This window comes from Rhinolophus sinicus, chromosome 1 (genome assembly GCF_057876585.1).
Source record: "Rhinolophus sinicus isolate RSI-liver-muscle chromosome 1, RSI-T2T, whole genome shotgun sequence".
Classification (NCBI taxonomy): Eukaryota; Metazoa; Chordata; class Mammalia; order Chiroptera; family Rhinolophidae; genus Rhinolophus; species Rhinolophus sinicus.
Genome location: NC_142501.1, coordinates 93,205,581 through 93,227,024, shown reverse-complemented (window position 1 = coordinate 93,227,024; position 21,444 = coordinate 93,205,581). Strand labels below are relative to the sequence as shown.

General features: G+C 47.1%; 1 protein-coding gene across 3 annotated transcripts; it reads left to right on the top strand.

The window, feature by feature from the left end:
* The first annotated feature begins 1,586 nt into the window (after positions 1-1,586).
* Positions 1,587-17,530, top strand: HDHD5 (haloacid dehalogenase like hydrolase domain containing 5). 3 transcript variants are annotated; one of them, XM_088801836.1, is made up of 9 exons: positions 1,587-1,781; positions 4,388-4,395; positions 8,198-8,401; positions 9,501-9,613; positions 11,092-11,185; positions 12,475-12,508; positions 14,257-14,431; positions 16,346-16,534; positions 16,719-17,530. In XM_088801836.1, the coding sequence occupies exons 1-9, from the start codon at positions 1,625-1,627 to the stop codon at positions 17,050-17,052; spliced, it is 1,308 nt and encodes a 435-aa protein (XP_088657962.1). In that variant the 5' UTR covers positions 1,587-1,624; the 3' UTR covers positions 17,053-17,530. The 3 variants fall into 3 exon arrangements, with proteins under 3 accessions (XP_088657962.1, XP_019612837.1, XP_019612838.1); XM_019757278.3 differs by lacking the exon at positions 4,388-4,395 and having other exon boundaries at positions 1,588-1,765; XM_019757279.3 differs by lacking the exon at positions 4,388-4,395 and having other exon boundaries at positions 1,589-1,750.
* Positions 17,531-21,444: the final 3,914 nt, after the last annotated feature.

Genomic DNA, 21,444 nt, shown 5'->3' with positions numbered 1-21,444 from the left:
GCACCTCAACCAACTGAGCCATCTGGGAGCTCAGCAGCAGCTCACTTCAAGGTGCTGTGTTCAATCTTAGTTGTAGGGGGCGCTGCCCACCATCCCTTGCGGGACTTGAGGAATTGAACTGGCAACCTTGTGGTTGAGAGCACACTGGCCCATGTGGGAATTGAACCTGCAGTCTTCGGAGTTAGGAGCATGGAGCTCTAACCGCCTGAGCCACCGGGCCGGCCCATGTTAGCTATATTTTAATAAAAATCTTAAAAACTTAAAATAAATTGAAAAAATAAAATATGGTGTATACATATATGTGTATATATATATATATATATATATATATATATATTTTTTTTTTTTCAGAGGGTGCCAAAAAATGTGTACACATTTTAAGATAACATCACTTTTGTTGGCATATATATATATATATATATATATATATATATATATATATATATATATATATACACACACATTATTCAACAATAAAAGAGAACGAACATTTGTGACAACATGGATGGACCTTGAGGGCATTATGCTAAGTTAAACAAGTCAGACAGAGAAAGACAAATACTGTATGACCTCTCTTATCTGTGGAATCTAAAACAAACAAACAAACAAAACCCCCTAAAACTAAGCTCATAGATACAGAGAACAGGAGAACAGTTAGAGGTGGGTGAAATGGATCAAAGTGTTCCAACTTCCAGTTATAAATAAATTAAGTCCTGTAGATGAAAAGTACAGCATGGTGACTATAGTGAATAATTCTGTATTGTTTGTTTGAAAGTTGCTAAGAGAGTAGTTCTAAAAAAAAAAACGAAACAAAAAAATCTTAGCCTTCGAAGCTGAGGACCAAAGGGTATTGGGAACCTCTGAGTTAGCAGAGTTCCTGTTCATTCCTGGTGCCACCTCCCGTCCTCCTCCTAGTGTTACATACATTGTAGGTTCATCTATTCTTAGTATAACTACATCCAGGGACAGGTCAAAGTGTCTGGAAGGGGGCATCCCACACATTTCAAGTGGCGGGAACTCCCAGCTGTGCTCAGTAGATGTTTTGTTATCCCACTCTCTCTCAGGACCTTGTATTATACAGTCTTATCTTAACCACGCTACAAAGTGGAAGGTTTGGTGGATTACTTATGCATATAGTTTCTCCAGGCATAAGCATAGAGCCCAACAGTAAGGAGGACTACAGTGAATATTTACTGAAAAAATACAAGAATTAACAATTGGCATCCGACAAGCATTCCTTGATTGGGGACTTGAACATCAATAGAAAGTTTGGTCTCGCACTCTTTCCTCCTAATCAAGGCTTAGTTTCCCTTCACATAAGTTCCCTCCCCGAAAAGTCATCAAGGACGTAGGTCTGAAACCTACTATCCAGGACGTCCTCAGGTAACATAGGCCGTGCTAACAGTGCATAGAAGGCTGCTGACCCCAAGTTTCTGTTTACAAAGCGGCCAGAACTTGCGCCTTATCGCTGCTCCGCCCCGCGCGGGGCAGTGGTCCCGGACACGCACGAGGGACTACAACTCCCGAGAGGCCCCGGGTGCCACCGGCCTCTGACTGGATGCGCGGCGGGGGCGGCCACAGGAGGGACCAGCGCAGTGCGCACGTGCGCGTCAGCGACGGCCCGATGGCTGTGTTTGGCTCCTTCTCCGCGGTCCGTGCAGTGCCCTGGCTCTGGCGGCGGGCGGCGTACGCGGCCGCGGGGCTCCGGGGCCTTTGCCCCGGGAAGGGCTACGCTGTGGGCCCCGCTCAGGTGAGGACCGCGCAGGTGAGCCGGTCCACAGGTTTGTGGTGAGGCCGGGAGCGGCGGGAGGGAGGGACGGCCGGCCGAGCCGCTCCAGCATCCCGGGCCTCCCAGGAAATGGTCTTGATGAGGCAAGTGACCTCAAGTGCGCTTCGTGCTTGCCTTGAGCACAAAGTCCCCTGCGCGCTCTGCTTCCCCCAGACTCGGGCGATTTGTCGTCTTTGTCCTGGACGAAAACGGACTGCAGCCGGAGCTTGAACAAAATAGACCCAAAAGGCGCACCGAGATTGTCTCTTGGCATCGTGCCGCGCTTCCTCCCTCAAGTTACTCTGCAGTTTCTTCTAACTATTTTTCTGGCCGGGGTGTGATTTCTGCACTTCCTCTTTGATTCCATGTTGAGAACCGTTTGGTTACGATTTTCAACTACATATGAAAGCGATTTGGGGACTCGCGATGGACTCCCCTCCGGGAGCAGCACCTATAAGGGGACAGACACCCCAGAGATGAGTGTGGGTTTTGTGGGGTTTTTTTCCCTTTGGTCCCATTCGCTTGTGGACCTGCTTGTATGAGCAGCTGTTACGTGTAGAGTGTAAGGAAAGATCTGGGAGGCGAGAGGAAAACTGGCACAGGGGCCCTAATTTGTGGCACGAACTTCAGTCGTATCTATTAATAATTCTCTCAACTTTGGAGGTGGGTATTATGCTGGTGTTAGTAAGGAAGCTGAAGCTTGCAGTCAAGTTTTTAATACTTTTTTAAAAGGTTAAATAGCTGGTAGACAACTGTGTCAGGGCTCTGAGCCACTCACCCTCACTTTCCCCTGGACCATTTTGCCTTTTCATAAAGGGAATCACTTTGTCTTCTAAATTCACAATGTCCATATGTAATAGTGATAATATTTTACATCTGTATAACGCTTTCACAGTAGCCCTTTGATGTATTTTAAATTTTTCATTTTAAAAAACACATAGCATTTAGTTACTGCCAGACACGATTCTGAGTACTTTACAATTATTAATTCGTATAATTTTCATAACAACTCTGTGAGGTAAGTACTATTATTTTTCCCATTTTACAGATGGGGGAACTGAGGCAGAGAGATATTAAGCAACTTGTCCAAGGGCACATAGCTGATAAGTGGCGGAATCTGGTGCCAGAGTTCTAGCTCTTAACAGCTGTGTTATTGTAATCGTTTTCCATATGGAACAACCAAGATTGAAAGAAGTTAGGTGACTTGGCCAGGGTCACAAAGCTAAAAGTGGCCAAGCTGGAAGCATGGAATGAGAATATGTTGATAAAAGGACTTTGTAAACCAATGACATAAACAATTATTGCTATTATTTACAACTATTGATTCTACCGTTTTTGCAGGTTCTGAAATATCTCTGAGTGACCTTTCTGATAGAAAGAGTAGAAAAAGGGAAGAAAGGGATGAAATATATCATAGAATTTAAGAAGTATTAGCTTTAGAATTGAATCCTGCCTGTACCGTTTCCTGGCTATTTGACCTAAGGCAAATTACATAGCTTTCTAAGCTTCAGTTTCCAATATATGTAATGGAGGTCTTGCGTACTATGCAGTGTTTTTACGAGAATATATGTATGGTACTTTTTGTGATAAATGTAGAGTACTCTGCACAGTGACTGGCATATAGTAAGTTACTGCAAATGTGGAAAGTGTTGGAGGGGACAGTGAAATGGACTATAGTTGTAATGCTGTTCTAGATCAGAAGCAACGACACAAAGGAACATCTTAGTCCATTTCAAATTAATCTTAAAACCACACGTTTTATCACTGCCACAATATGAACTTTAATTAGAGGATATGGCCCAATACCCAAGACTAGTTAAAAAAAATATATCAAGTGATAGAGAAGGAAAATCAGAATACAGATTAGAGAATTAAAAGAAAAATAGAAAAAAAATGAAAAGAAAAAAATTATCCCTTTGTTCTTTTCTCTAGGTACCTTCACTTTTTTCTTTTATTCTACTATTTTTTTGTTTCTTTTTTTATACCTTCACTTAAAAAAAAAGTAATAGAGTTTATTTTTTATAGCAGTTTTTAGGTTTATAGAAAAATCGAGCGGAAAGAAAAGTCCCATATTACCCCCTCCCCACAGTGTCCTTTTATGAACATCTTAACGTTTGTGTGGCACGTTTGGTACAGTTGACGTGTACCTTTACTTTCTGTTTTGCTGAGTGCGCGGTTCTCTGTGTACATTCTCCTGCGGGTGGGAGGTAGTGATTACTCACTATATAGGTTAGAGATGAGGGACTCTCAAGGATGTTGCTGAATTGTCCTGAAAACCTTCCTGATCTAAGTAGCAGGGACTGAGGATTCTTGTCTACGAGAGCAAATCTTATGACTAGAATAGTCAAATTTAAGGCCAGTAAGCTAAGACCACTTACGACCATTAAATTTTGCAGTCATCAGCACGGAACTGTTTCATTTTTTTTAACTATGTAGGTAACTATGTAAGTTTTCAGAAATCCAAAAACAGAATGGTACAGCAGATTCTTGAATGACATTTCATCACAAGGTTGAGGAGGTGGTGTTGGAACTTAACTCTTGTTAATATCAATCAGTCTTTGGTGGAACTGGTTTCATTGTCATTTGCTTAAAGTCAGTACCTACTGATGGTAAGTGCAGACTTAACTGTATTGTGAACTCCATAGACCCATCTTCCAGGCTCAGCAGTCACTAACGTTTTGCTCATCTCCTCCCCCAACCCTTTTGTGTGTGTGTGTTTGTCTAAGATTTTAAAACAAATTCCTGACTGCGTGTCATTTCAACCCTAAATTCTGTGTGTACTTCTAAGAAAATAAGGACATTTTGAATATAATCACAATGCCATGATCATACCTAACAATATTAGTAATTCCTTAATATTACTTAAAATCCAGTCCTTTAAAAATTTTCCCTGATTGTCTCAAAATTATAGGCACATGACTTTTACATTTAAACTTTCAGAACAGTATACGCTGTGTCCATACTACGCAAGAGAAAAGGCAGATGTGGGCTAGAATGACACAGGCCTTACTTACCTCAGGGGACCTGCATTCTAAGAGTCACTAACTCTTCCCTTGGGAGGGGTAGGATGGTCAGGAAGTGCCTAAAGGGGAAAGTGCCTGATTTCACCCTAACCCTTCATCCTTTGGGGTATACAACATTCAGTCAACCTTTACTGAGCATCTACAGGGTCTAAGCACTGGGCCAGATATGGGGGTTTGAAGGCAGGTCACACCCCCTCTTCCTGTAGACCCCTGTGGTGATTCTTTTTGAGAAGAATAAGATGATGGAATTGGAAAAGAGCTATGGTTCCTTTATCCAGAAAAAATCCATAGAGTTTTAAGGGGTTTTATGGCCACCCTGAAATCTGTCCGTGGACCTCAGGTTAGGACCCCCATTTTAGTGGGGTTTGTGGAGGAACAGGGAGGGGTGGCAGAGATCCTGAGGGCCACTCAGTGTGCATGAGTGCAGCGAGTACACAGAAGAACCGGAGCTCGCGTGGCTGGGGGCTGGCAGGAAGTGTGGGCGGCCTCGTCCCTCCTGATCCCTTCCCTGTTCTGAGGTGGTGCTGTTTGGGCCCCTGAAGAGCTCTGACTGCTGCTAGCTCTTGCTTTTCCTGCTCACGCTGACTGCCGCTCCTCGCTCTTTTGCTGGTGACTCTTACATGTCCTGTCCTTAAACGGTCATGTTCTCCCTGGTTCTCTGTGAGCCTCACTTCTGCTCGCTCTGTGCTTGTGCTTCTCGGGCTCTCCTCTCTGCTCCCAAATTGCAGCTGTCTCTGAGAGCTGAGACCTTCTGGGTTTTCTTTCCTGCAGGCCTGAAGTGGGACGTGTCTGCCCATCAGCCACCCAGCTGCTGCTCCTCCAGTTCCCTGGGTCAGTGAGTGATACCAGCATTCACTCTCCCACGTTCCCAGAGGCTGTCCCTCCGCCCTGCATCTGGTTGTTACCAGGCCTGGCTGTTCTGCCTCCTGTGTATGATCTGCCCCCTTGGTCCCACCTTGACTCTCCCAGTCCACTCGATCCATTCTTCACCCTGCAGCCAAGGTTTTTCAACAGCACACGTCTGATGATGCCGTTTTCCTGCTTCAAAGTCCTTGTACTGACCTGTGGTGGTCAGACCCCTGAGGCAGGCTGTCCGAGCCCCTCACTTCCCTTCATCACCGAATGCAATGCTTGCTAGAGGCCGTGTGCTGCCTGTGTCTCCCCACTGAGCTGTGTGGGTGCTTGTCCCGCGTGTGCTGATGGGGCTCCAACACATGCTTGTCAGTAAGCGCGTGTGTTCAGAGCTCTCCCTGCCTAGCTCAGAGTCCTCTTCTAAAAACGGCCTCTGTTTACTCAGAACTTACATACTTAGGATTGATTTGCACTTGCAGAAATGCTGCAATTTAGTGACTTTGTGTTTCCTAGGCTAGTTGTCTGTTCTTTTACGCCAGCTAAAAAGCGAGGGGCTGGAGCGCAGTTTGTGTGTGTCCTGGGTTGCTCCTAACAGAGGGGTCCTGTGCGCAGAGTAGGTGTGTGCGGTAGGAATGGCTTCACTTGGCACCGAGATAAGGAGAATAGCAAACAGGTTAGGTTGATTTTTTTTTTTGACAATTGAAAAACGCCTTGTATGTTAACAGTTTATAAAATAAGAAATGGAATGAATTTTTTAAAAAAGAACAGTGTTCAACTTTATAAATCCAAGAAAGGAGATTGAGATGAGATACTACTTATTTAGTTTCAGGTGTGCAAAGCAACGTAGTAGACAATTACACCCCTCACAAAGTGATGACTGTCCCCAGTCTACTTACCCCTCTGACATCGTCTATAGCTATTACAATACCGCTGACTGTATTCCCTACACTGTACTCCGCATCCTGTGACTCACTGTCTCTCTACACACACACACACACACACACACACACACACGTGTGTATATATATGTATATTAAATTACAGTTGACGTTCAGTATTATTCAGCTTCAGCTTCAGGTGTATAGCACATTGGTGAGGCATCTACACAATCTGTGACGTGATCCCCCTGATAAGTCCCGTGCTCATCTGGCACCTTACATGATCTTTACAATATTGTTGATTCTATTCCCCAAACTGTATTTTATATCCCCATGACTATATTGTGACTACTGATTTGTAGTTTCTAATCCCTTCACCATCTCCCCCATCCCCACCTCCTTCCCATCGACCAACATCAGTCTTTTTTTCCCTATACCTCTGAGTCTATTTCTGTTTTGTTTGCTTGTTTATTCTGTTCTTTAGATTTCACATATAAGTGAGATCATTTGGTATTTGTCTTTCTCTGTCTGACTTATTTCACTTAACATAATCTTCTCTAGGTCCATCCATGTTGTTGCAAATGGTAAGATTTCATTCTTTTTATGGCTGAGAGATACTATTTTTTTTAACTTTTAAATTAAGTTGTTTGATAATTAACAAACTTTTTGATACATGTAAAAATCAATATTGGCAAGGGTAGAGGGCATTACTAGTGGCCATGTGAGTTGGTACATGTTTTTGGAAAGTAGCTGTTATGTCATTAAAATGTTTATACTCTTTCGACTGATTTTTAAGAATAATTAAATAATTTAGCTCAAGGAAAAATTCATAATATGGAAAAATCAGCAAGCATGAAGAGGTTCCTTACAGCATTATTTATAGTAGCAAAAATGTAGAAAACCCTAAGTGTCCAAAATAGGGGAAACATAATGTTAGTAGATTATTCACTCAGTATACGAGTATTATGGAGCCAGAAGTGATGATTAAGAGGTAGAGCTATGTATTGATGTGGAAAACTAACCAAAAGATACTACCTAAAAAAGGTAAGATGGAAAAGAAAGTACAACATAATGCCATTTGTGTGTTAATTAAAAAATAAGAAATTGTTACTATATATTTGTAAAGCATTCCTGGAAAATATGTAAGAGAGGGAATAGCATTAGGTGGAAGAAGGAGGCAAGAAACTTAAAATTTTTATATCATCTCTGGTTGTTTTTAAACTGCATGTGTGTTGTTATAAAATTTAAAAAGACGGTTATGCAGGCTGTTGTAACATAAAAATGCTTGTATATCAAGCAAAAAGAACAAGATGAAAAATTGCACATGTAAAGTGTAGTTGTAGCTACATGACAAACATAAGAATAGAAGAAGAGATGAAAGGAAAATATTAATTGGTTGTGTTAAAGTGCTTGGATTATATTTTGAATGTCTGTTTTCCAATTTAAAAATTCCTTTATGATAATTATACAGAAATAATTTTTAACAAAATAGTTGTGTGTCTAAAAACACATGAAAAAGGACTAATTCTTTGTTATAGATGGATTTGCTCTGTCAGAATCCCGTGTCTCATTTTCCCCGAGAGCTGATGCGGAGCCCCCCTTCATCAGCGTCTTTCCCTCCCTCCCTCCCTCTGCCTCCAGACTCAGGCAGTGGTGGCTCTGTCCTCCCTCTGCAGAGCCTGCCTACCTTTGGGTTCCTGCTGGACATTGATGGAGTGCTGGTGCGAGGTCACAGAGTGATCCCTGCTGCCCTGGACGCCTTCCGCAGGCTGCTGAATGCCCAGGGGCAGCTGCGGGTGCCTGTGGTCTTTGTCACGAATGCTGGGAACATCTTACAAGACAGCAAAGCCCAGGAGCTGTCAGCCCTGCTGGGCTTCAAGGTGAGGAGACAGCTGAGGCGTGGTAGCCCCGGGACCTGGTTCCCAGTGGAGCTCCCACTCCAGCCCTGACTGAGCCTTCTTCCTTGGGCTGGAGTACCGTGTTGAGAGGTGCGAGGGAATGGCCAGTTGGGTCAGCACACATCTTTCTCCCCTGCTTGAAATGCAACTTGAAGTTCAAGCCCAGCCCTGTGAGTAGAGTGTCATCAACAGGGTCCTTGTTTCCAAGTATGTCTGCATACCCACCAAGCACAAAAGTCCTGCCCACGGAGCTGGCACTTTCAACCTACTGTTGTTATATCCATTTCTTTTCTCCTGGGCATCAGACTTGTCTCTTTTGGATTGGCAGCCCCTGGAAAGCAAGGGTCACATTTTTCTGAATCTGCATATACCAGGTGGGACTGAAGTAATAGCCCTGTTTCTCATATAAGATGGACATACTGCGCTGCCCCGAGAGCAGCCCCTCTTCACCCACTTGCAGCTCCCCGTGCATCCCCGCATTGATACATTTATTCTGCTCTGCTGAGGATGGGTGTGGTTTTTGGAAAGAGTGCTGTGGAACCAAGAGAGTAAATAAAGTGGCTGATTGTGAGGGCGCGAACCTGCTTGGGGATGAATGCGGGGAGTAAAGGCATCAAACTGGTTCCCTTCTGTGGTTGCCAGAGCGGGTTTAAAAAAAAAAATCATTCTGAGAAAAGGCTGCATTGTCGTAGTTAGTATGTGTTGAAAAGCCAAGCCTCTAAGTAGAACTGAAAACAGTCACGTGAGAAGTAGGTTTCTGTGGCAGTGACAGAGAACAGACACGTGGAGTTTGTGCCCCGCAGAGGGCAGAGCAGGATGGGATTGGTGCAGGTCAGAGCCATGACCGGTGGCGTTTCTTCCTTGCTTGTTTGTGTGGCCAGAGCCAAGTCAGACACGTTGTGCTCACACCTGTTTGGATAAGTTTCTAGAAGCTAGGGAGGGGGGCTTTGTCCCCCCCTTCTTTTTCTGGGTGTTTTGTTTTTTTTCTTTTGTAGGTGAAAGAAACTGCCACCTGTCTCCCATTATTTTCCTTCAACGGTGTGTCTTTTCTCTGTTCTCTGTCTCCTGGCTGTCCCTACAGGTGGAACCAGACCAAGTTATTCTCTCTCACAGCCCCATGAAGCTCTTCTCACAGTACCACGGGAAGCGGATGCTAGTGTCTGGGCAGGGACCCCTGGTGCAAAATGCCCAAGCGTATCCTTTTGGTGCTTCTCGCTCTGGCTGAAGAGGAAGGGGCAGGGCTGGGGCCTTTCCTCCCATGGTTGCGGGGGGCTGTTGTGAGATGGGGTGTCAGGTTTCATGGGGTGTTGGGGGGCTTTTGAGGGAGGTAAGACAGCCCTCAGGGGTGCCTGGTGATTTCCGAAAGCCAGGCCACTGCATCAGAATCTTCTGGGGAGCTTAAAATACAGATTCCTGGAGAGTCTTGAGTCACTAGGTCTGAGATAAAAATAAGCAGTCTGTATTTTAAGAAAGAAAACGGTGATCCTGTAATTAGTTTTGGGAACCACTGCTTTCGCTTTGCTCCGTCAGCTTACCCGTCAGTGTTAATTAAGTATCTACAGTGAACTAACTCATCCTTGGGATATGTGCACACTTGAGAAGCAGAAGACTTATCCCTGCTCCCAAGCAGCTTCTTTATTTGCTGCTCCTGCAGGCCCCTTGGAGCGCTTCCTGTCACCAGCTCTGTGCTCCGGGCTCTAAGGGGGCTGGGCCGGGAGAAGCAGTGGGAGTGCGACTTCATTGAGGGGCTCAGATTTGAGGGAGCAGGAAGGACACCCGTCCACAACAGCGGAGTATTTCAGATGGCATGGGATTGAAGACTTAAAGAGCGGGGGAGGTTCTGGGTGTCCCAGGTGTTGGGGGGACAGGAACATCCGTGGAGCAGGACTTACTGTGGCTTCATGGAGGGCACGGCTGTGCCACAGGCGAGGGTTCAGGCTTTCCATGCAGGGGCAGCAGTTAAGGAGGCTGGGACGAGAAGGGATGGTGAGGGCCCCTGAAGCAGGAGACTGGATGGGAGGATGGGGAATAGGAGAACAGGAAGCGTGTACTGGGGGTAGGAAACTGCAGGAGAAAATGCAGGCAAGTGAGTGAGTTTATTGTGAGGGCCGTGGGCAGTCTGCAGGTGATCTGATGGGGCATCATTTTTGGGAAATTCATTTTGAGAGTAACCTGAGACCACATCCAGTTAAGTTTGCAAGTGGGAATTGAAGACAGTAAAGTGGAGGCAGGTCTTGGAGGGATAAGCCTGGAGCTGGCCCGCCTCTCCCCAACCTGGATGAACCCGATTCATCTTAAAGTTTCAGTTCAACTCTAACTTTTCTAGGCCCTTTGTCCAGCTCCTCAGGCCACCGAACAGTCACCTCTTTTGACCTGCTGGGCACACAGTGGCAGCACTGTTCACCGAGTGCTGATTTGATGGGCTTTGGGCACCCCAGCAGTGTCCAGCGCAGCGCCCGGCCCCGGGGTGCACCCTGTGACTGCCTGCTGGCGTGTCGCTGTGGAGAGTGCAGCCCTGCCTGGCCTGCCGTCCTGCCCTCCTTGTGGGGCTCTGGGGGCCCACGGGTTCACTGGGGTTGGGGAGCAGTGTGAACAGGAATGGTGGGTTCCCCTCACTTTAAAGGCGTCTTTCCCCAGCACTGTCCAGCTTTGCTTCCCTGACCACGGTCTAGACTGGGCTTCAAGAACGTGGTTACTGTGGACGAGCTGCGGGCGGCCTTCCCCGTGCTGGACATGGTGGACCTTCAGCGGCGGCCAAAGACCACGGTAAGGAGGGCAGCGCTGGGCTCGTGCTCACTTGTGTCCGCTGTTCCTTCACGGCTCTTCTTGCTGACCTTGCAGCCCCTCCTGCTTAGAGCTGCAGCTTGTCTGTTTCGCAGAGCTGCCTCTGTGAAGAGGCATGTTTGGCCAGGGATTTGTTCCCCAGATATACGGAGTGGCCCAGGGGAGTGCCGTGCTCCTAGGGCTTTCCTTTCTGCAGTTTGTGCTGAGCTGAGAACCTTTCAGATCCCTGGCAGCTCCTCTAGGTAGTGGCTTTATGGCTTATCAGCTGGCGCTCCCAGTGTTGCTTGGGAGAATCATTAACCTTTGTTAAATCTGTCACTGCTCTACTTTATCCTGAAGCGTGTTACGAAGACTTGTCTTTGTGGGGAGCCGGTCATCGTAACGGGGGTTCTGAGTGTCTGCATGTTCCTTTGGGCACGGCTCGTATTTGAACCACTGGTTTGATTTTTTTCTCCCTTCTGCTCAGTAGTCACAGGGCCTGTCATTGCCCCTCTCGAGTGTGACGCCCATCTCTTGGGAACCCCCGGCCTCTTCTTCCTCACGGGAACCCCACATATATCACACGGCCCACATTTTGACTCAGACCACTGTCAGAATGTGATGAAATGTGTCAGAAACAGACCGGCTTCCTTTTCTTTACTTACATAACTAGTCGTCCTTCTTCCGGAGCTTTCCAATTCAATAGAGCATTTTGAGAGCTTTCTCCCAGAACCATGCAGAGTATGTGGAAAGCAGAATGTCAGTTGGAACAGCTCTCAGAACACCTCTGAGACTGAGCCCCACATGAGGGAAGTGACTTACCCCAGGTCACATAGCTGGTTAGTGGCAGAGGCAAATCTGGGGAAGGAGTGGAAGAGGTTGGTAAACTGAGGGTCCTAATCCGACATCAAGAGAAATGGTCTGTCAGCCTGATGGCCTCCCTTTTCTCCATAGGCTCACCTTCATTTTTAGCTACCTGATTCTAGACTCTTGCTTGGCCCGTCTCTTGCCTCCTGGCTTTGCTGGAGAAGGACAGCTGACCAGCCCTTCCTCCTGGCTGACCTCCATCTGTGGTACCCCCAGCATGGTCATTCTCTCTTCACCTTTCTTCATGAATCTTCTTCCTCAGTCCTCTCTGGCTTCTCCTCAGCTTGGGCTGGACCAGGGGGGTGGTCTTCGATCCTGCCTGGAATGCAGTTTTCCTCTCACCCCCCTTTGGAAACCAGTGTGTGATTGGCCGGTAGTGGAAAGTAACCATTGCATTGATGGGACTGTTCTTTGTCTCTTGGCAGCCCCTTCCAAGGAACGACTTCCCTGCCATTGAAGGTACTGAGGTCATCTCCTTGTGTGGGCGAGGGTCTGGGCTGTCCTTCCTCCTCTCAGGGCTGTCATAGCATGACTGTTTGCCTGCAGACAGCAGGGTAGCCAGGGAGCACCAGGCCTTAGGCACCTGGGTTTGCTCTCGGACCTGCCCCTCATTGCCTCTGAGATATCTGTTGATAATCTTTCCTTCCCATGTCACTTGCCTTATTATTCCAGAAAAATCATAAGCTTAGGAAATCTTACAGTAGAAAGGTACCTAGATGTAATCTAGTCCAGTGTTCTTTGGCCCCTGTAAACCCAGTTCTCTCCTTGTGTAACAGAAATATTGTAGTGTCCCCTTTACTAACCTGAAATGAAATTCATAGATAACATATCTTTCCATATACATATATTAAAAAGTAATTAGTTTAATATAAAGCCCTAATTGTAATAGCGAGAAATAAAAAGACAAAATTTAGTAAGGTAATATATATTTCAATATGTAATAATTATCCAAAAAGACAAAGTAAAGTAGTAAAATGATTGTACCAAACATAGAATCACCATGAATGTTATGGCTACAAATGCAGACTGGTAATATGTTTCTAGATGTGATACAGGTGTGTTTTATTGGTGACTCAGAAATTAGGGGCAGCATTGTCATTGGTGAAGTGATTTTGCAAAATAACTCTTGGTAAAATTTCTTTTCCTTTTAAAAAAAAATTAGTTTCAGGTGTGCAAAACAGTGTAATAGTTAGACATTTACACCCCTCACAAAGTGATAACCCCCCTCCTCACACTTGGTAAAATTTTGAAAAAATAAAGTACAGTCTTCTCTTGATTTATGTGATAGTTGCATTTTTGGAAAAATCAGTGTTTATTAAAACTACCAAAAATATAGAATGGAATTAAGGTTTAGGCATAAAGAGGTGGTTTACCTACCAAATGCTAGATGGGCACTTTCAAATGTGAATAGATGTGGGGCAGGTTTTGCCCAGGAGCCAGCATCCCTGGCCCCTCCCCGTCCTCACCAAGTGTCAGTCATTGTGAGGCTAAAACACATCCTCCAGCCGCTAGGACACCTCCCGAGGCAGCAGTGGTTCAATTCACTAGTCTCGGAGCTGGCGCTACAACTTCCATTTGTTGAGTCCTGTGTGTCCTGCGCAGGTTAAGTATTGATAATATCTCACTTTTATCCTCCTAACAATAGTAGGTGTTGTGAGTAAGCAGTCAAGGAAGTTGAGGCTTAGAGAAGGTAAAGAACTTGCCCACAGTCACAGGGAACAGTTGACAGAATCAGCCTTGGAATTTGGGTCTGTCACTCCAAATCTCCTTTCCCTGGCTGTTAGGTTTATGGGCCCCTGGGGCTCAGAGAGAAGTGGCTGAGGAAGGGGAGCCCTTTGCCAAGTACCTGTGGGTCAGGTGGTGCGGAGAAAGGCAGTCAGCAGGAGGAAGCAGGCCTGGACTCGCTGTTGCCTGTCTTGTTTTTAACCTCTTCTGTGAAGTACAGTGGCCACAGTGACAGGGGAGCCCTTCGGAGGTGCTTTCCTGGGCCCTGGGCTTTGGTCACCTTGGGTGGATGGGTGAGTGAGTCTTTCAAGGCTGGTTCAGGGAACTGTGCCCTTGCCAGCGTGACTACTGTGGGGGAAGACCTTGTGGTTGGGGGGGCGCCAGCTGGCCTCAGGTCCCCTGAGGGCCGCCCGCCCACCCGCCTGCTGCAGAGGGCTGGCTGAGGGCCTGCACCCTCATCCCTGTGCCTTTGCTCTTTAAAGGGGTGCTGCTCCTTGGGGAGCCAGTCCGCTGGGAGACAAGCCTGCAGCTGATCATGGATGTCCTTCTCAGCAATGGGAACCCTGGGACTGGTGTGGCAACGGCCCCCTACCCCCATCTCCCTGTTCTCGCCAGTAACATGGATCTCCTTTGGATGGCTGAAGCCAAGATGCCCAGGTGAGGACACAGCCCCCAGCCTCGACCCTAGTGGCCCACTTCTAGCTGCTGCCCGAGCAGCCCTGCTGACAGTTTCGCACTGTCATTTGATGCTCGGGGCCTTCAGACCCATCCCGGGGTAGGCCCTGTAGGTGCCGCAGTAAGGTGGCTTTCTGGGAGGGGTTTCAAATTCACTTCAAGTGCTAATTATTAAACAAAAACTGCAGCTTACTGAGCACTGAAGATGTACTGAGATAATCTTTAACAAATGGCCCTTGCCCTCCAGAATTCTCTTTGACTAGAGGAACCCAAACGATGGTCAGCTTCTGAGATGTATCAGTGCAAATGATTCACCTGCTTTTCCTTCCCAGCCTTCACCCTGTGGCATTGATTCTTCCACTGTTTGTCTCCTTTTGCCCTTAAGAGGTCATGGCAGGGGAAAGCAGCAATTGTTCTGATGTATGTATAGAACAGAGAACTCAGACCCGGTGGGTACGTGACTTTCTCAAAGGCACACGGGTAGTGAGCAGGCTCCCACTCCCTGTTCAGCTGTGTAGACCTCACCTGCCCTGTCCCTGTCTGAGACTGAGCACAGTATAAACAGCCCTTTTTCTGACCCTGGAGGTGCTTTCTTGGAAGGGCAGCTGATGGCTGCGATGTACTGTTTGGCTGCTCTTATCTGCAAGGCCAAAGTCTAGTTTTCTTTCATGCCATTGATCCCAGTGAGATGGGTGAGTGTTTCATCATTGGGGCAGCAGGGCCTCAAGTCATGCGACTCAATAGCCCATAAGAGATGGGGAATAGGTGTTGTGTCTAGTTACTTTTAAAGTACGTTTCTGTAGCTTGAGATTAGGAATTTTTATTGAAGTTTTCTGCCTAGAGTTATTCTGACACTAGCTGAAGTGGGTTTGGTCACATAGGCTGTGAGCTGAATAGTAAAGGGAAAATTTCAATTTATAAACCAGATTTGAGATGAATCTTTCATCTAATAATTTAAAAATTGAAAACAGTTTGTTATATAAATAAATGACGGAACTATAACAATATATTGTGCAGTATCAGTTCAGATTTGGTTTAGCCGCAAAGGATAAAAACCCAAAGCATAAGTATCTTAAACAAGGTAGAAGTTTACTTCTTTCTCATGCGAAAGAGGTCTAGTAGGCAGCCCAAGGCTTGTGTGGGAGCTCCAGCCTTTGTCCACACAGGCCTCTTGGCCTCCTGCTGTGCAATGCGTAGCACTTTACTGCGTAATCCAAAATGGCTGCCCGAACTCCGGCCATCATACCAGCATTCCAGCCAGCAGGAAGGAAGAGGGAGGGTAGAGAAGGGTATCCCTTCCTCAATTTTAAGGCTACTTCCTAGAAGTTTAGTCCAATATTTCTGATTTCATTGACTCTGGCTACAGTGCAGTCACATGGCTACACACCTAGCTGCAGTGGAGGAAGGGGATGCAGCTGTTTACACCTGGTAGCAATATGCTCAGCTGAAAACTGGCACCAAGAAATAAGGGGAGAATGGCATCCAGTGGTCTGCCACAAATCTAGAGCAGAATTTAAACTTAGGTCTCTGGAGTCCAAATGCCTGGGATGTAACCCTAACACTTTCACCTGGGGCAAGTCACTTAATCTCTTTGTGACTTAATTTCCTCACTTGTAAAATGAGAAGAATGGTCTCCTGGGGTTTTTCTGAGAGTTAAATGTGATATGTCATCCCCAGTGCTAGAACAGTGCTCAGGAAATGCTATCAGATAATAGCAGGTCATAAATGTAGGTAATGAGTGTAATTCTTACTAGATAAAAGTAATTTCATTTTGAGCTGTCACCACTGGGGCCCTGGAGTGAAAGGTTGGTGTGTCGGGTTCTGCTTAGAGAATGGCGGATGGCCTAGAAGAGCCCAGGAGGGAAGACTGAGCTGCTGAGCTGTCTTCTCTGGCAGGTTTGGCCACGGCACCTTTCTGTTGTGCCTGGAAACCATTTACCACAAAGTGACAGGCAGAGAGCTGAGATACGAGGGCCTGATGGGCAAACCCAGCATCCTCACTTACCAGTATGCAGAGGACCTGATCAGGCAGCAGGCGGAGAGGCGAGGCTGGGCGGCCCCCATCGAGAAGCTCTACGCTGTAGGGTAAGCTCTGTCCATCTCCTCCACCCTGTCAGGACCCCTCCTGGCCTCCCCCTTCTCCCGGCCCTTGTTTCCCTGTAGCTGACACACACTCCTCGCCCCACAGTTGTCTGCTGCGCTCTGTGCCATACAACACTGAACTTGGGTTTTTTCTTCTTTCCTTTTCCGGCATGGCTGCCCCTGCCAGTGATAACCCTATGTCTGATGTCTATGGTGCCAACCTGTTCCACCGGTACCTGCAGATGACGCAGCATGATAGAGCAAAGGAGCTGGGGTTCGGTGAGCTGTGGAAGCAGCAGCCCTCAGCAGCTCAGAGCTGCGCCTCCATCCTGGTGTGCACTGGCGTGTACAGCCCCGAGGCCCCAGGCTCCACACAGCCTGCCCAGGGCGGAGACGAGCCTCCCTTCCACGGGCACCGAGACTTCAGCTTCAGCCCAGGGCTCATAGAGGCATCGCACGTTGTGAATGATGTGGATGAGGCCGTGCGGCTGGTGTTCCGCAAGGAGGGCTGGGCTTCGTAGTGAGGACCGGCCGTTGGAGGCAGGCAGGAGGGCCTGAGCTGTGGGGAGGCCCGTCTGCTGGCTTCTAGCTCGCATCACCAGGCAGCACATGAGGGCCAGCTGCCCACAGCTGTGGTACTGCTGCTCACTTGGAAGACGACACTAGCTTTTTCTCCTGGGAGTAGCCACAGAATTGCACCCTGGGTAGCATTTTGGGTAGACTGTCAGGATTTCCCGGGCCTACTTCCTGTCTGTCTCTCCTGGCATTCTGACCTCAGCCCCGTCCCTTTACCCGTGTGCCTCAGTTTCCTCCTCATTTCAGTAGGGACTTCTGGAAAAAGGGGAGGTAATGTGGAAATTTCTGCAGGACCTTTGCCTGCATGTCAGCAAAGTGTGTAACTAACATGCACATGCTACTTTTTTTTTGTTTTTGTATTTCAGCTTATTGCCCAGAGACTTGGGCGTATTTTTTTTTTAAATTAAAATAATCAAATATTCATTATGCCGTCTCTTGTGAAGCTCTATCTGGAATGTACTAAGAAGTCTTGTGGGGGCAGGATAGTGGGTGAGTAGTGTGGGTGAATTTGAGGCAAAGGGATTGGTGGCATTTCACTCCCATAAGGGTGCTGAGGTCTCCTTTCCCACCTCTGTGTGCCTCCCACTTCCGTCTGGGCTGTGAAACACGTCTGTCTAGGAATGAATTATGCCCAGGCTTTGGCATATACTTAGCAACTTCCCTGATTGGGAAAAGAAAAAGGACTTTATTTATGGTTTGTGCTAAAGGAGGAAGCTTTTCCTACAGTGATTCTAGAAAGTATGTATTTCCTCCATTCTTCCCTCTAGGAGTAATCAAATTCCATTTTTTCTTGGCCTGTCACCCATGACCTTGCATTTGCCAATCCCCATGTCAGTCCTTGCCCTCATCTTTGTCCAGCAGTCGTTTGCTATGACACAAGCCAATTACTCCCTCCCCTCTTTTTGAAACACTCTTTACTTGGCTGTATCTGACTGACTTCTTGACACCTCTGTTTGGATACTTAGTAGTCCTTTAGAGGCGAGGGAGCGGAGGAGGTTGAGAGGTGGCCAGTGAAGTGGGAGGGGACTTGAGACCTGTGTTTTGGAGGCTGAATGAAGAACATATTTCAGGAAGGCGGCAGTGGCGAGCTGCTCACTAAGCATCAGAGCTTCCCCTGTCCACAACCACATGCAGCCCATCACACTCCTGCAGCACCCCCAGTAATCGGTCCTGCTGCAGCCCCCCACTTCAGACAGTAGCGGCTCCGCCCCTCTCACGTGGGCTGAAGGCTTGCACTCATCCTGGTCTTCCCTCTCTCTGTCATTTCCCAAGTCCAGCCCATCAGCAAATCCTGTCCGCTTTGCCTTCCGAATGGACCCAGAGTGAGCACTCTCCAGCCTTCAGCATCACCCTGGACTGTTGTCACAGCCTGGAAACTGGCCTCTCTGTCTCATCCCTTCCCTCCCTCCTACTGTTCTGCACTCATTGGCCCAGAAGTCAGATCATAAGTTTGATCTATTCTCTGATCAGAACCCTCCTGTGACTTTTCTTCTCATTCAGAGTAAAGCCCAAATTCTTCACCGCAGCACAAACTACCACTTCTGCTTTGATCGTCTCCTACCAGCCACATTTACTCCCTGGCTGTTGCCCATACACACTCCTGCCCTGGGCTCTCTGCACTTGCCACTCCCTCTGCCTCACTTCCAGGACCCTCAAATCTTGCTCCATCCCTTCTTTTTTCTCATCACTTCTTAACAGTGAAGAAAAAAAGATGGTGGACATGTCGCCTCAAAGAGACTCCCTCAGCTTCCTATAAAAAAAATCCCTTCTCAGTTGTTAGTAAAGTTACATAGATTTCAGGTGTACAATTCTGTATTACATCATCTATAAGTCCCATTGTGTGTTCACCACCCAGAGTCACCCCAATACACTTTAATAAAAAAAAGAAAAAAATCCCTTCTCCTGCTTAATTTTTTCCCTAGTCCTTATCACTTCATGATCTATATTTACTCCTTATTCTACGTTTTATTCTAAAATACAAGCTCCGTGGACTTTATCTGTACAGGGATACAGTTGATTCCCTGTATCCCCACACCTACATGCCTGGTCCTTGGTGGGGTTGCAGATCCTCTGAGTCCTCCTTCCTTCTCCCTTAGGGAGTATGGCAGAGTGAAAGAATATGGGTCTCGGAGTCAGACGGGCCTGGAATCAAATCCCAGGTCTGCCACTCACTAGCCAGATAGCCTTGCGCGTTTCCTTCACTTCTCCAAGCTTCCGCTTTCTCATCTGTAACATTGGTGTTGGCAACGTGTATTTCATAAGTGAGCTATTTTAAGTAGAGTACTGTGTCATTCAGGATTTTGTTCAGCTGCTTCTTACAGAAATCTGTCTACAGTGGCTTGAACAAATAGGTTGGTTTTCTAAACAGGAAGTTCAGAGGGAGGCATTTCAGGGAGGGGAAATAGCTCAGGGGTCTCATCAAGGACTCAGGTGCTCGCCCACTGTCCTTAGCATGTATGTTTGTCCAGTTGCAAGGTGGTACCAGTATGCTTTTGGGCTTCTCATCCACATTCCAGGGAGGAGGAGGAAAGGGTGAAGATTCTTTAAAGAACTTTCCCAGAAGTTCCACTTTCGGGCTTGCAGTTCTATCCAGTTGAGTCCAGCTGGGTCACGTGGGCACCAGTAGCTGCAAGGAGGTGGTTGTGGGGGCACGTTGCTGCTCAGACACAGTCAGGGTCTGTTTGGAAGGAGGGCCAGTGGCGTGGGTACTGAGTAGGCTACTGGTAGTTCAGCTCTAGCGCCTGGGACCCGGAAGGCAGGTAACTGATTATTTCTTCAAGAGCTCTGAGGAAATGGGTGAAACCCTGGCCTCTGAAGCACCTTGCCTAAGAGGTACCTGAGCCGCTGGGTTGGGTAACAGTCTTGCCAGCTTACACTTGCTTATCAGTTAATGTTTTCCAAACCATTTTAAAACACATTCATTCACATTTTATTAGAGCCTCACAAAGCTCCTAATGGAGAGAGATAATTTTTATCTATCCATTTTTATGCACGAGGGCATCAAGGCAGAGAACATTCATTCTTTCATTTTAGAAACATTTATTGAAGATCTATGCCAAGTACCATTCTAGGCAACACAGCAGTGACCAGTCATTGGCACAATGCCTACCTTCGTGGAGTTCACCTTTTAGTGACGATGTGTCCAAAGTCAGTTAGTAAACGAAGGGGCTGGGTCTCAAGGTGGATCTCCTAACTGATCCCAGTGCTCTCCTCAGATATGCACTGAAGACCCTCTCTACTCTTAGCCAGCCCACTGCCCTTCTTCCAAGCCTTGTGTTATGTCCGGGAGTAGCTTCTGTTTTGGATAGAGCCCAGGTGAGCTCTCCTTGGGCCAAATAGGTTGAGCTTACCAAATAGAATGACAGGTGAGTGCAGAAGTGAGGTGGAAAATAAAGCCAAGGATGGTTATGTGGGAGGAATCTTGCCAGAGTCGAGAATCCTTAGCTACAGATTGAGGTGACAGAATGACAGTGTCTCTTTGTGTCTGTCTGCCTCTGGCTCTGTCCCTTTGGGTGGTAGTCGTTCTGGCTCTGTGGCCTCTCTCCCTTTCTCGTGTGGGTTTCCTAAAGAGCGAGGCTCTTCGAAATGCACGTCAGAGCGCAGGGCCAGCCACTCAGCTCCAGTGCCAGTCTTGTCTCTTAGGGGCTTTGAACGGTGGAACCAAGACTCTCCACCAACTGCTTCATTTGCTCAGCCCCAATCTGAATGCAAATGTTACCATTCTATGTTTTGATGGAACCAACTGAGTACAAAGACTTTGTAAGTCAATTTGAACAGGAAGTAAGCTCATATTTATAATAAAATTGTTAACTTGGAACAAAACTAGACCATCAGGTGTTCTGTTGAACAGAGTCTTTCTGGTCATTGCCTTGGGAGTCAGAAGATAGGGGCACTTCTCGGAGCTCCCCTTGGGGGCAGCAGCTTCCGGCCTCTGGGCTGCCCTGGGCAGGTGCAGTGAGCAAGCTGATAATCAGGCCCCCAGCAGGGCTAGGGTTGCTGTAGCAACCGGATGTTGCCTTGAGGGCAAAATTTTAAAATATGGGCTATCATCGTTATTTTCCCCCCAATTTCTCTGTTACTTCCCCAGTGCTGCGGTGCTTCTGAAGCTGGGCCATGCTGTGATGACTGTGTCTCCGCCTGGAGCTCTTGGCAGCTTCTTCAGGGATTGGAGGTGGGAGGATTGTCTCAGTGTGTGAACTGCTGGGGAGCTGACAGAGCTTCAGCTTTTGCTTCCAGGCTCCTCCAGCTCTTGGTTCCAAAAGCCTTATGTCATTTTTTCTTTTTTGAGAGGCAGAGAAGAGGGGGTCTAGCTTGAAACACTCCCCACTCCTCCCACT